This window comes from Muntiacus reevesi, chromosome 2 (assembly GCF_963930625.1).
Source record: "Muntiacus reevesi chromosome 2, mMunRee1.1, whole genome shotgun sequence".
Classification (NCBI taxonomy): domain Eukaryota; kingdom Metazoa; phylum Chordata; class Mammalia; order Artiodactyla; family Cervidae; genus Muntiacus; species Muntiacus reevesi.
The window spans coordinates 172,692,163-172,707,352 of NC_089250.1; the positions used below are offsets into that span (position 1 = coordinate 172,692,163).

At 52.9% G+C, this 15,190-nt stretch overlaps 1 protein-coding gene across 1 annotated transcript in view; it reads left to right on the forward strand.

Annotated features, from left to right (window-relative positions):
* The window catches only part of KNDC1 (kinase non-catalytic C-lobe domain containing 1), a 50,401-nt gene that overhangs the window by 10,549 nt on the left and 24,662 nt on the right, over positions 1 to 15,190 (forward strand). Inside the window, exons 4-9 of the mRNA XM_065919235.1 lie at positions 4,354 to 4,500; positions 4,812 to 4,929; positions 6,064 to 6,746; positions 9,429 to 9,543; positions 10,208 to 10,279; positions 10,366 to 10,427. Of these exons, the coding sequence (XP_065775307.1) occupies positions 4,354 to 4,500; positions 4,812 to 4,929; positions 6,064 to 6,746; positions 9,429 to 9,543; positions 10,208 to 10,279; positions 10,366 to 10,427 (1,197 nt within the window). The remainder of the gene's footprint in view (positions 1 to 4,353; positions 4,501 to 4,811; positions 4,930 to 6,063; positions 6,747 to 9,428; positions 9,544 to 10,207; positions 10,280 to 10,365; positions 10,428 to 15,190) is intronic.

Genomic DNA, 15,190 nt, shown 5'->3' on the forward strand with positions numbered 1-15,190 from the left:
AGGACTCCAGGCTGAAAGACACAGAGTTGAGTAGCACCTGCCTCGTGTCCCCACAATACAAAATGTGGAGGCTCTTAAAGGCAAAACCCACAAAATTACTTAAGTTGTCTGTCAAGAATTAGGGTTGGAGATGCAAGAAGGAAGGGTGCTGGTTAAGCAGGATTTGTTGGGGTCTGAAATGGCTGCATAGTCACAGGGGGAGGCTTGAGACCTAAGGATGCAGGTGGCAGCTGCTGGCAGATACTGTTTTGAGAACGGCTGGTGGTGTCCCTTAGTCTAATAGCAACATCCCGAAATCCAAGTTCTCAGGGATGCAGGAATGTGTCTGAACCCTCAGCCACCTGGATCCACCCTGGATGCCTGAACCACAGCAACTCCATTCAGATTTTTAAAGGCATCCTCTTCTCTAATGGTTAAAGCAGTCCTACGATGTGTGTTCAACAGGCCATAAATCAAGCTGCTGTAGATGAATGAATAACGAAGATGTAGGGATGTCCCTGTGGTCCAGTGGTTAGAACTCAGCACTCTGACTGCTGTGACCTAGGTTCATCCCTGGTCTGGGAACTGAGACCCTGCCAGCCTCATGGCATGGCCAAAAAAGAAAAGAAAGTGATGCGGTGCGTATATACAACAGAATACTACTCAGTCATGAAGAAGAACGAAATAATGTCCTTTGCAGAAACATGAATGGACCCGAGATGATCATACTAAGTGAAGTAAGTCAGAGAAAGACAAAGACCATATGATAGCACTTACATGTGGAATATAAAATACGACACAAATGAACTTATCTACAAGACAGAAACAGGCTCGTAGCCATAGCGATCGGACCTGTGGTTACCAAGAGGGAGGGAAAGAGTGGCAGTTTGGGGCTAGTGGATGCAAACCGTTACGTATAAGTTGGTAAACAACAAGGTCCTACTGCACAGCACAGGGAACCACACTCAATATCCTGTGGTAAACCGTAGTGAAAAGGATCTTTTTGAAGTATGTATATATATGTATAAATGAGTCACTGTGCTGCATAGCAGAAGTTAACACATTATAAATCAACTATACTTCAGTAAAATAAATTGTTTAAAAACGCAGGCTTCTCTGGTCAGCACAAAGTTCAGGCCAAACCACGTGTGAGCCGGAGCGACCTCCCCTACAGGGAGTTTCTCCCATCAGCTCTTCAGAGAGCCCGCTTGCGTCCTGCGGTGCTTCCCGTCCCATCTGCTCCTCCATCGGTCCTCCTCTTCCGCTGCAGTCTCCTTCTTCTTGTGCTTGTTTCAGGTTAATGAGTCGGACACTCAGCTCATTAGTCTGAGCTCTTCTTCTTTCCTAACGTTAGGGTCAATGCCTAAAGCTAAGACTTTCCATCCAAACATGAATTTTGCCTCATAGCGTTTTCAGTATCATTCACTTCTAAGTGTTATGGCCAGGGATTGAACCCACATTACATTTCAAGGCAGATTCTTTAACCACTGGACCATCAGGGAAGCTCCTGATTATTTCTTTTTTAGATATTTCATTGTTAATCTATAAAAATGTAACTGATTTATGTATGCTGATTTTGTATCCTGAAATTTTATTTCATTTGTTAATTAGTTCTAAAAGTTTCTTGATGGAATCTAAGATTTTCCAGATGTAAGATCATACCATGCACAGAGACAGTTTTATCTCTTCCCTTCTAGTTTGGATGCCTTTTATTTCTTTTTCTTGCCTAATCGCTCTGGCTATCAACAACTTCCAGTCTGTTGAAAAGGAATTGTGAGAATGGGCATCCTTGTCTTGTTCTAAACTTAGAGTTCAGTGTTTCACTGTTGGGTGTGATGTTAGCTGTGAGCTTTTCGTATGTGGCCTTTGTTATGTTGAAGTACATCCCTTCCATACCCAACTTATTGCAAGTTCTTATCATGAAAAGATGCTTGATTTTTCCAAATGCTTTTTCTGCTTCTATTGAGATGATCATATGATTTTAACTTTTATTCTTTTAATATGGTGAATTACATTTATTGATTTGCCTATGTTGAACCATCTTTGCATCCCAGGGACAAATTCCAGTTGACCATGGCATACGATCTTTTAATGTACTCTTGAATTTAGTTTGCTAATATTTTGTTGAGGATTTTTACATCTGTATTCATCAGGGATGTTGGTCTGTAGTTTTCTTGTATTGCCTTATCTAACTGATGCCAGGGTAATGTTGGCCTCATAAAATGAGTTTGGGAGAGTTCCCTCTCATTTGATTTTTGGAAGAATTTGAGAAGAATTGGCATTAATTCTTCTCTAAATAAATGTTTGGAAAAAGTCACCAGTGAAGTCATCTAGTCCTGGGCTTTTCCTTGTTGTGAGGTTTTTGATTTCCAATTTGATCTCCTTATTAGTAACAGTTCAGTTTATTTCTTCATTATTCAGTCTTAGTACACTGTATGTTTCTAGGGATGTATCCATTTTCTTCTAGGTTATCCAGTTTGGTGTATAAAAGTGGTCACCTAAAAAAAAAAAAAAAAAAAGTGGTCGCCTATGATCCTTTGTTTCTGTGGCATCACTTGTAGTATCTCCTCTCTCATTTCTGATTTTACTTGAGTCTTCTCTTGTTTCCCTGGTCAGTCTAGCTAAGGGGTCCACAACCAAGCCAGAGATATGTCTGCCTCTCACCTGAGGAACGGGTGGGCATGACCCCTGCCAGGTCCCTTGGCAAATGTTGCCGGATCCCACAGCTCCCAGAGGGGAACTTTCTCCACAGGTGGACCAAAGTGCTGCTGATGGTACAACCTAGAGACAGCCATCCTGCCCACATCCAAGTGTTTTATCTTGCATGACTCAGGTCCTCCCAAATTCTGCAGCATCAGTGCTGTTACACTAAAATCCCAACCATTCTGGGTTTCTTTTTTAAATGGGAATGGTGGAACTTTATATATAAACTTGACAAATGTGAAAATAATCTACCCGGGGGCGGGGGGAGATGGAGAGCAACTTGTCTTCAGGTGTGAGGGTGCACTCTGAAGCTACTGTGATTAAAAGAGCACAGTCTGGCAGAGGGAGACACAAAGAGGAGGGGAGGCCAGCGCGCAGGCCCTGGGGAGCGAGGGCGGTGGGATGAGGTTCAGGCCGGCAGAGGGCGGGCTCTTACTCAGCTGCACTCATGGCTCTCCACCAGGAGACAAACCCCCATCCCTGCAGTGCCCAGCAAAAAGACACATCCCAGGCGGGTCAGAGCTCGATACTTCACAATTACAAATGTATTGGGAAAACACAGAAACAGTTTTTATTGTCCTGGGCTAGGGAAGGTCCTCCAAGGAAGCCAATAAAAAAGAATTATCTCACTCATGAGTGAAGCTCCTTAAAGCTAGCTAACCCTGAACGGCAAGCCCACTTGTAGGGCCTGAGCCTTTGTGAACGTGGTGTGGTTGCATGAAGACATCCACGTGAGGACGGTCACTGCAGTGGATGCAGAGGATGGTCACAGTAGCAGATTTCACAAATGAAAAATAAACAGTAGAATTTTTGAATGTCAGAGGCACATGAACAAAGTTAAAAGATCAGTGACAGAGAGAGCATATATGTGACACAGAGACCGAGATCAGCCCCTTCGTGTGAAAAGGGAAAGTGTTCCTCAGTGGTGTCCGACTTTTTGCGACCCAGTGGACCATAGCCCGCCAGGCTCCTCTGTCCATGGGATTCTCCAGGCAAGAATACTGGAGTGGGTTGCCATGCCCTTCACCAGGGGATCATCCTGACCCAGGAATCAAACACGCGTCTTTTGTGTCTCCTGCATTGGGAGGCAGATTCTTTACCATCTGAGCCACCAGGAGTGCACCCAAAACAGGCAACAGCTCAGCAGAGAAATAGCGAAGTCCATGAGTGGGCATAAATAGGAAAAGTTAGGGCAAGAATAGAGATGTCTTGGGGGTGAGGGATGGGGCGGGGAGCTGCCCTGGAAAGATCAGGGGTGCTCCTGGCCCGGAAGAGCAACACCGCGTGCGACAGGTGCTGTGCGTGGACCTGCGCGACCGCGGCCCCACGGCCCCGCCCCCAGGTCCGCTCCACAGCCCGGTCCACGGCCACAGCCCCGCCCACGACGCCACGCCCATGGCCTCACTGCACGGCCCTGCCCCAGGCCCGCCCAGCGGCCCCGCCCATGGCCCACACGGCCCCGCCCCAGGCCCCGCCCATGGCCCACACGGCCCCGCCCATGGCCCACACGGCCCCGCCCCCAGGTCCGGTCCACGGCCACAGCCCCGCCCACGACGCCACGCCCAAGGCGTCACTGCATGGCCCCGCCCATGGCCCACACGGCCCCGCCCCAGGCCCGCCCATGGCCCACACGGCCCCGCCCCTGGCCCCAGCGGGTCTTTGGTGCTGCAGGCTCACATCTACTCTCTGGGGGCCACGCTGAAGGCGGCCCTCGACTACGTGCCGGAGCCCGAGCCCCAGCCCAGGCTGAGCCAGGAGCTGGAGGCCCTGCTGGGCCAGATGCAGGCGGAGGACCCCGGGGATCGGCCCGACCTCCAGGTAAGCGCTCAGTCCTGCTCCGCTTCACCCCAGGATACTCTGAGCCCTGCGCCCCTGGCCCACGCGCCCGCGCTCGCACACCCGGCAAGCACGCGGGTACGCCACCACCCGGTCATCCGGGCTCCTGACTTTTACTCTGGACTTCGGCGATGAAGGGTGCGCCTTGTAACGGTCACGGGCGGGACAGAATCTGCGGGTTTGCGCAAGCGCCCCCAGCCCCGACCCGTGACCCCAGAGCCTGGAAGGCTTAGCGGGCGGGGGTGGGGGCCGCCCCGAGGCGGGGGCGCGGGCTGAGCGCCCGCCCGCCGCAGAGCATCATCGCGCTGTGCGAGGAGAAGATGCAGCTCACGTCGTCCTGCCGCCTGTGCCGGAGCCTGTCGGCCGCCGGGAGGAGAGTGCTCTCCATTGAGTCCTTCGTGGCGTTCCAAGGTAAGCACACCCGCCAGCCCGCCAGCGCGCGTGCCCAGGCACTACCGCGCACGCAGCCGTGCACATGCGGGTGTGCACAGGTCAGCACCAGCGTACTCCCCGTGGAAGCACCCACACTCACATGCTCGTGTATCCAAACAGATCACATGTGCCCCACCCCAGCACACACAGAAACATACGTGTCTGTGCAAACTCGGACACACTTATTTAGACCACTCAGACAGCAGGCACAGCCCCGCACACATGCAGCGCACACACCCACAAGCTCACACACGCACACATACACACACCCAAGCAGAGGTGAGAGGCAGGTCATCTGGGAAGTGGGTGCCCAGGACCCCACACCTCTGTCCTGCTCGTGGGCCTTGGAGCCGTGGACCCAGCGCCGTCCTCTGGCGCCCACCTGGTTCCTGCCGCACACGCTGTTGCTGAAGAATCTAGGATTTTCACGGCTCTGGGGTGTAATCTCGAGTGGCACTTTGAACTAGTGCCAGCGTCTGCTCTGAGCTTTGCTGGAAGCACGGAGCCAGGGAGGGCCGTGGGGGAAGCAGAGCCTCTGGGGGTGGCAGGGCCCCTCTCCCAGCCAAGCAGCAGCTTTTCCCACCAAGTCTGCGTCTGTGGCACTGCAGTGGCACCGGGCCCGCTGGCGGTTCTAACAGCGGGGAGGCTTCGGGGTGGGGGCTGCAGGCCCTCAGGAGTAGGAGGCGAGTGTCTCTAGAGCAGTTCACACAGACATGTGTGCGCGAAACATTTTGCATAAAGACGAGGCGGGACTGCAGCTAGGTTTAATTTATTCCTTTGGGGAGGATCGTTTGTGTAATTGTAATAGTAAAACGATGTGCTTTTTGGATGAAGTGATTAGACAGGCCTTAGGAAACGTTTCCCCCGCAGGAAGCTCATCCTGTGTGGGGGGGGGGGCAGGGGCACCGTAGCCTTGGAGACTCATTAATTAGCCAGGATGGTGCGATTAAGGAGGCAGGCCAGGGCGTTTCTGGGCCAGTACTGGGGGGGGGGGGGGGGGTGGTCCAGGGGTCCTGCAGCAATGCGTTCACTGGTGGCCGTGGGCAGGGGAGGCAGGGGGAGGCCCACCCAGGCTGCCGCCCTCCGCAGTGACTATGCCCTGCTCTCCGACAGATGTCAGCGACATCACCTGGAGGGGGCGACTGGCTCCCAGAAGTGCAGGGCCCAAAAGGCAGCCCGGGGACCGTTCTGCTGACCCCGAGGCCATGCCTGCCCTGGAGGGCTGGCCCCCAAGTCCCACCAGAGAAGGCCCGGAGCACCCCGGAACCCCGCCCTCCAAGGCTCTGCTGTCTTCCCCTGTGAAGAATGGAGAGAGCCCGGGTCAGGAGGGGCTGGCGCCCGAGAGGCTGGCCTGCCTCCTCCTGGATGCCCAGCGGCCCCCGGCTGACCTGGACAGAGGCTTCCTGGATAGGAGCCGCCTGAGAAAGGTTCGGACGCTCCCCCGGCTCCCGCCCGACGGCCCCGAGTCTGGCGCCCTCTGCCTGTCGCTGACCAGCGTGAAAACCCAGCTGCCCGCATTGGAATTTTTTCCTCCAGACCCCAAGAAGGCCTTTCCAGAGGGGAAGCATGACCTTCCCAGCTTCCAGGCACAGCCTGCATCCAGACTGTGGCTGGAGCGAGAGCTCGAGCTCCGTCGCGGAGGGGACAAGCGGGTGGGCGGCGGCAGCCCCGCGCGGGAAAGCCCCCCGCCTGATTCCAAGGGCCCTCGAGATGCGGGTGGAGACCTAGGGACTCCGGAGCCTAACGAGGGGACTGCGGCCGGAGCCGGGGAGCCCGACAGGGCGGCCACTGAGCAGGTGGGTGACCAGGTCCCGCGTGCACTCACGGGCGCCCTCCGAGTGCTGGGCATTTACCTCAAGGAAGGAGGGCAGCCCCAACTTCATTTAGGCTCAATCTCCAAGCTTTAAGACGGGGAACCAGGCACGCCTTTGCGGGGTTAGTTTTTCTCTCAAAGACGCACAGGGAGCAGCCTTTCCAGAAGGCCCAAGGGCTGTCTCTGGGCTCTGCTTTGCCAGTCTTGGCACTCAGGAGTGTCTCTAAGTTAGAAATTAAAAAGGTAGGTTGAGGTTACTTACCTGTCAAGCTTGGTTGGAAAGGTGATAGTCGCTCAGTCGTGTCCGACTCTGTGCGACCCTATGGACTGCAGCCCACCAGGCTCCTCTGTCCATGGGATTCTCCAGGCAGGAACCCTGGGGTGGGTTGCCATCTCCCTCCTCCAGGGAATCTTCCTGACCCAGAGATCAAACCTGGGCCTCCTGCGCTGCAGGTGGATTTTCTACCATTGGAGCCTGAGCGGCGTGCTGTGTTCTCCTACTGGGTTCTGAGCATCTGCCCTGACCGGGAGGCAGGGCCTCCCTGGGGTGGGGTCTCCCCAAGGAGGTGGGGTCTTCTGGGTGAAGGGCGGGGGCCTCCCTAGGGTGGTGGTTGTGGTGGGAGCGAGGTGCAGCGATCGTCCAGACCTGGCGTGCGTCCCTTCAGTCGTGTCCGACGCGTTGCGAGCCTACAAGCGTAGCCCACCAGGCTGCTCTGGCCCTGGCGCTGTGTCTTGATAAGCTGGGAAGGACAGAGGGCTCCTTAGAGCCACTGTCCGGGAGGCTAGTGTGTTTTCAGCATGATCGCGGGTGATCTGAGTGGCCTGCAGCAGCCATCAGCCCTCTTGTGGGCGGAAGTCTTGGCCCCATGAAGTCACTCCCCCCAAGGTGAGTCCCCGGGAACATCTCGGGACAAACCCACCTGGGGGTCTGTGGTCCAAACACCTGTGTCTGTGGGGCAGCGCTGTTTCCCCAGCCTCGTTCCACCACCTCTGCTGACCCAGGGCTTCCCTGCTGCCTCACACGATCGGAGTCTGCCTGCAGTGCAGGAGACCCGGGTTCAGTCCCTGGGTCGGGAAGATCCCCTGGAGAAGGAAATGGCAACCCACTCCAGTGTTCTGGCCTGGAGAATCCCATGGACGGAGCTACAGTCCATGGGGTCCCAAAGAGTCGTACACGACTGAGCAACTTCACTGCTGACCCAGGGGTTCAAGGGGAGGGCTGACTGAGTTATATTTTTATTCCTATCCTGACAAGCACCTGAGGGTAATTTACATGAAAAATATGGTTACTTTAGAATGGAGATCTCTCCTGGAGACCCCAGCAGGCACTGACACGCTGGCCGCTCCACGCACACTGTCCCACCGCCCCAGCCCACAGTGTCTGCCCACACGGCCACACTCATGTACGCAGAGCCAGGCTCCAGGGTGAAAACCTCAGGCCTGAGCCAGGGGCCCCACTCCCCTTCAAATGCTCAACAGCCTCACGACAGCCCACGTCCCAGATGGGTAAATGGAGGCTGGGGACCACATGCAAAGAGTTGGTGGCGTCAGAGCAGAGCTGATGGGGAACCCAGCCATTGTCTCAGCTTTCCCGCCCCAAAGGCCTCCCGTGACTAGGCCCCAGACCTCTGTAGAGCACGTCCCAGTGGCAAAGCTGGCTGCTCCAGCCCCAGAAGCAGCAGGAGACTTGGGGAGCCCTGTGCCCCAGAACCCAGGCCGCTGGCCAGGCACAGCCTGGGTGAGTCAGGCGGAGAAGCTGCAGGACCAGAGCGGCTGCACCCTGGGCGTAGAGTGGGGTCCGGAAGTGGTGAAGCCACTACCTCCGAAACCTTCCTCTAAACACGCACGTCTGTGTCTGAGGGTGGCGGCTCGGCCTAGCTCCTCCTGTGGCCCCAGAGCAGAGAACTCCCTCCCAGCTGAACTCAGTCTTCTGATTCTGGGACTTTTATGGGGTTGGGGTCGCAAGGAAAGGGGGACACACGGAACATGAAATCACCGTCTTAACCATTTCAAGTGTGCAGGTCGGTGGCATTAGGTTCTCACACTGCTGTGTGGACATCACCACCACCACCTCCAGAACTTTCTCATCTTCCCAAACTGAAACGGCCCGCTTGGAGCATGGACCGCTGTTCCCCTCCCCCAGCCCTGACACCCTCCCATCTGCTTCCTGTCTCTGGCTGTGACCCCTCGGTCCGTGATGTGTGAGGAATCAACGTCGCCTTGCGGCTGGCGCGTCACTGACCTGTGTCCCCAGGCTTCATCGGCGCTGTCGCTGCGTCGGAATTCCCTCCCTCGCTGGGGCTTAGTGATGTCCCTCGCGTGGATGGACCGGTCATGCTTGTCCATTCATCGCCCAGAGGCACCTCTCTGCTCTTGTGAATCACGCTGCTTTGAACATAGGGGTGCAACTACATCTTCAAGACCCGCTTTTAAGTGGGATTGCCAGAGCAGATGGTAATTCCACGTCTGCTTCTCTGAGGGGCCTCCATGCGGTTTTTCCACACTGTTGCACGTTTTATGTTTCCGCTGGCCATGCACAGGGGTCTGGACTCTCCCCAGCCTGTCGTGTAAGGGGAGGGGGCACACCCACCGTGTTGGAGGTGGTCCTTGCCCCGTAACCCCCTCCTAGGTGCCTGCACCCTGAATGTGACTCCCCCACCCCCAGGACGTCTCCCTGCAGGACCTCCTGACCAAGCTGGGCCGGCCCTTCAAGGAGTACGAGCTCTGGGCTCTGTCCCACGCGTGCCTCAGCACCCTGCGGACGCTCGGCCAGCACCCAGGTGACCCTCTCCGCGGGTCCTCGCCCAGCCGCCCACCCCAGCATGTCTGGCCCGGGACTGGGGGGCCGTGTGGCTTCCCTTGCCCATGTGCTGTGTGCACAGCCTGGGGCGGGCGGCCGTGTCCACCCTGTGAGCCGGGGGCAGCCTGGGGTGTCAGCTCTGGTCTCAGGACCGAGGGGGTCAGAGCGCAGCTTAAAACGTGGGCCTTAGAGCAGGGACCTGCGGCAGAGCTGGAGCCTTGCTGGGGCTCAGCCCATGCCCTCTCAGCAGGGCTGACTCTGTCCCCACTGGCCGGTGGGGAGTGGTCTTGGATGTTGTGATGGTGTGTGGCCCCCGAAGCCCAGCCCTGCCAGGCAGAGAGACGGTCTCTGGCCCCACTGTGGTTCTGGCATGTGATGGACGGGGCAGTTGCTGCGGCCTGGCTTCCCCTGGCCCATGAGCTTCGGCTGCGGGGGCCGGCCCCCAGCCTCCCCTGAGGCCCCTCCCGGCAGCACTCAGCGGGCGGGCCGCGTTCCTCTGTCCCCCTGTCTCCCCGCAGTGCCTGCACCCCGGCAGCTGCCCTGCCTGGGGCCCCTGGAAGGCCGCATCCGGAGGGGAGGGCTGCCCCGTCCTGACCGCGGCTCTGCCGGCCCTCGGGGGCCCTGACCCGCCCTCCCCCCCGCAGCCTACCTTTGTCTGGACTCCGTGCTGGTGGCCGAGGACGGAGCTGTGTGTTTCGGGCCACCTCCTGCCAACGGTGCGTGAGCGGGCTCGCCTGGGGCTGCACCAGCACCCACGGCCGGGCTGAGGAGGCTCAGCGGGGTTTGGGGTCTTCTCTCTCAGGCGCTTACAATGCGTTCTTCCTGGCTCCCGAGGTCGCAGAGCAGAAGATGACGACTGAGAAGGTACCCGGCTCTTCCACCCCTCCCCACCCGTCCCCGTGGTGTCCACACCCCTCTCCCGGCCTCCCACACCCCTCCCCCGGCCTCCCGCACCCCCCACCTCCTGCACCCCTCCCCCGGCCTCCCGCACCCCCCACCTCCTGCACCCCTCCCCCGGCCTCCTGCACCCCTCCCCAGGCCTCCCGCACCCCTCCCCCAACGTCCCACACCCTCCCGTGTCCTCCCACACCCCTCCCCCGACCTCCCACACCCTCCTGTGTCCTCCCGCACCCCTCCCCCGGCCTCCCGCACCCCTCCCCCGGTCTCCCGCACCCCCTCCCCAAGGTGCCCACACCTTCTCCCGAGAGCCTGGCGGGGAGGGGAGAGGACGGGCCCAGTGTGAGGGCCATGGGGAGCTCAGGCGGCCCCCCTAGTGCAGCCCCTGGGTCGGGAGGCGCTGGGGGCCGGGGAGCATCCACCCGGTCGGTGCCTCCCGGAAGGTGACAGGGTCACCCAGCCGCACTTCTCCGTGGACCCCAGGACCCCACGGGTTTGCAAGACACTTGTCAAACATGCCCATTATTAAAAATTAACTTGTACAAACTTATAATCAAGTAAATTATGTTCAAAACCAAGGTATAACTTCTGCTTCTGGGAGCATGGGGGAGGGGTTAGTTCCTGCCCCCCAAGCACACGGTTCCTAACGTGGGAGTGGATGGCAAGCAGATCGGAAGCAGAGGCTGCCCAGGGGGGTCCTTGGCCGGGAGCATTGGTCCCGAGAGCCCAGGGGCACCTGCCTCACATGTGGAGGATGAAGGGCGTCTGGGAAACCCCAGCGGGCACAGCTCAAGCGCAAGGGAAGCCCACACTCTGGAGCCAGAGCGGCAGGACAAGGGGAAGGCAGCCCACTCCGTCCGGGTGCTGGGAGAAGGCTGAGCAGCCAGCCTGTGACCCCCCGCCCTCCTGCCAGCGAGAAGGGCCCCCCCACAGCAGGGACGGTCTCCAAGGAGGCCTCAGCAAGAGCGGGGGCTTTGCCACTGTCCACCTCCCCTCCAATAATCACTAAAAAATGAAATAGCTGTAAGTCTAACAAAGCATGTACAGGACTTGTATGCTGAAAACTTGAAAAGAAGTGAAGTCTCAACTCAGTAATCTCAGCTCGCACCTCAAGAACCAAGGAAATGAAGAGTGAAATAGACCCAAAGCATAAAGAAGGAAACAGGGAACATGAGAGCAGAAGTCAACAAAATGAAATTGGAAAAACAGCAGAGGAAACCAGAGAAAAGGACCAGTTCTTGGAAAAGACCAATAAAACTAATAAACTTTCTGACGGAGCAAAAAGTGAAGGGAGGCACAAACTACCAACATCAGGAATGACTCAGGGGACGTTCCCGGAGACCCTGCAGGCATCAAAAGGATAATGGAACACCACAGATGACTCCACACACATACATGCAACGACTTAGATGGAATGGACCAATTCTTCAAAAGACATCAACTACCTCAACTCACCCATGATGAAATAGACCTTGAATAGTCCCGTAACTGTTGAGGTGATTGAATTTACATTTTTAAACTCTCAAAAATTAATTTCCAGGTTCAGATGGTTTTACCTGGGTGCTCTACTGAATGTTTAAAGAAGAATTAATGCCAGTTCTACAGTCTTTTCCAGAAAACAGAAGTGAACACTTCCCAAACCATTTTATGAAGCTGTTACTACCCTGATGTCAAAACCAAAGATACTGCAACAAATATGCATATAGGTCAATATCCCTCATGAATATAAAGGCAAAAACCCTTACAAAACATATGCAAACAGAATTCACTGATGTGTAAAAACAGTTACACACCATAACCAAGTGGAGTTATTCCAGGGATGTGAGTTCAGGGATATATGGTTCAGTGTTTGAAAACCAATCAGTGTGGCCCAACATATAACCAGCCGAAGAAGAGCAACCCCACGATCACATTAATTGATGCATAAAAAGAATTTGGCAAAATTTGACACCCATTTATTAAAAAAAAAAAAAAAAGAAACCGAAAAATAGGAATAGAAGAAACTGCCTCAAAGAGCGTCTACCAAAAGAACCACACGGTTAGCACCATACTTGGTGGAAAGGCTACGGTCCAGAACAAAGTGAGGGTGCCCACTGACTCCACCCCATTCAACGTTGTACTGGAAGTTCCAGCCACTACGATGATGCAAGAAAGCAGGTGAGAAGCATAAACCCAGGAAGGAAGAAATAATATTGTCTGCAGATGACATGGTTGTGTACATAGAAAATTCAAAGACATTCCAAAGAATCTACAAAAAAGAAAAAAAAAAAAGCCTCCCAGAACTTAGAAGTGAGTTCTGAAAGATCACAGGATATACAATAAACATTCAAAGATCAATTGTATTTCTATATATTAGCAATAAACATGTGAACACTAAAAAACATAATACATTTATAGTCAAAAAAGTGAAATACTTAGATGTAAATCAAACAAAGAATGTACAGCCTTTAATGCTGAAGGCCACAAAATGCTGATTTAAAAAAAAATTAACATTTTGGATGGAGGGCTAGGCAAAGAGTTGTTAGACTTGACACCAGCAGCACTATCCATAAATTTTTCCAAAGAAGGAAAAATGGGTAAATTGAACTTTTCAGCAAAACTTAAAACTGGCAAAGTGACATTTATTCCATGTGTGGAAGGCTGACTCAACAACTGAAAATCAATGTAATACATCACATAAACTAAAGAAGAAAAATCATATGTTTGTATCAGTAGATACTAAGCTTTTGACAAAATTCAACACTCGTTCATAATAAAAATTCCCAGAAAACTAGGAATAGAAGAAAATTTCTTCAACTTGATGAAGAATATCTACAAAAATAGCCAACAGATAATTAACAGTGAGACGCTAGATAATTTACCCCTAAGACCGGGGAAAAGGCGAGAATGTCCCTTCTCACCACTCCTATTCAATATCGTACATTGATTTTAGTCTTTCTACTGAGTGTGTGGTGGTAACTCATTGTTTTAACTTGCCTTCCCCAAATGCCATATGAAGTAGAACATCTTTCGCACATGTATAAATGTGTTCATCTACACGTGTGCAGATTTGTAGTAGCTCAGGGAATGCTGCAATAAGACAAGAAAAGGAAATAAAGTGTATGTTGATTGAGAAAGAAGACTGTCTTTGTTTACAAAGACATGACTGAAATTATGTCAGAAAGTCCCAGATAATTAACAGAAATCTGGAACCGAGCAGTTACAGGAAGATTGCAGGGTAGAAGAGGAATGATACAAACACCACCTGCTTTCCTGTTTACCAGCAGTGAACAGTTAGGATTTGAAATTTAAAACAATATCATTTATGCTAGCACCACAAAAATCACTTATGTATAAATATGTGTATGAGAAGGGCTTCCCAGGTGTCACTAGTAGTAAAGACCTTGCCTGCTGATGCAGGAGACGTAAAAGACACGAGTTCAATCGCTGGGTGGGAAAAATACTCTTGAGGAGGGCATGGCAACACACTCCAGTCTTCTTGCCTGGACAATCCAATGGACAGAGGAGCCTGACAGCCTACAGTCCATAGGATCACAAAGAGTCAGATACGCTGAAGTGACTTAGTATCCATGCATGTGTATAAGAAACATATAAGGAAAACTACAAAACTAATATGAAAGAAGCCAAAAAAGAACTAAAAAAATGGAAAGGTAGCCCATGTGCATAGATTGAAAGATGAATGTTATTACCGTGTCAGTTCTTCCCAGTTTGATCTACAGATCCAGAAAGTTATTTTGTAGCTATTGGTTTTTATGAAGAAACAGGAGGCCCAGAATAGCGGACACAATATTGAAAAAGAACAGTCAGAGGCCTCATGTCGCCCAGTTCTAAAACTGATTGTAAGCGACAGTAATCAAGCGTGGCCTTGGCAAAAGGAAAGACGAATAATAATGGAACAAATAAATGGAACAAGACTGCCCAGAAACACCCTCACAAATACAGTCAATTGGTCTTCAGCAAAGCAGCAAAGGCAATGCTAGAGAAACAATGGTCTTCTCAACAAGCGGTGCTAGAACAGGACATCCACATGCAAAAAAATCCTTACACAGACCTTGCACTTTTCACAAAAATTAACTCAAAATGGATCATAGACCTCGAAGCTATAAAACTTCTAGAAGATAATGAAGGAGAAAATATAGACAAAACTTTAGACAAAATCTAAGCAAAGATTTAGAAACAAAACCCAAGGCATGATCTATGAAAGAAACAATCCATGTTAGACTTCATCAAAATTAGATGCTTCTGCTCCATAAAAGATGCAGTTAAGAGAATGGGAAGTCAGGCCACAGATGGGAGTAAAACCCAAGTCTGACAAAGGACTTGTATCCCAAATATGCTAAGAACTCTTAAAAGTCAACAACAGAGTGCCTGAAGAAGTAAGGACGGAGGTTCTTAAATTTGTACAAAAGGCGGTGATCAAAACCATCCCCAAGAAAAAGGAAGGCAAAAAGGCAAAATGGTTGTCAAGGAGGCCTTACAAATGCTGAGAAAAGAAGAGAAGCAAAAGGCAAAGAAGAAAAGGAAAGATACACCCATATGAATGCAGAGTTCTAAACAACAGCAAGGAGATAAGAAAGCCTTCCTCAGTGATCAGTGCAAAGAAATAGAGGAAAACAATATAATGGGAAAGACTAGAGAGCTCTTCAAGAAAATTAGAGATACCAAGGGAATACTTCATGCAAAGATGGGCTCAATAAAGGGTATGGGCCTAACAGAAGCAGAAGAAATTA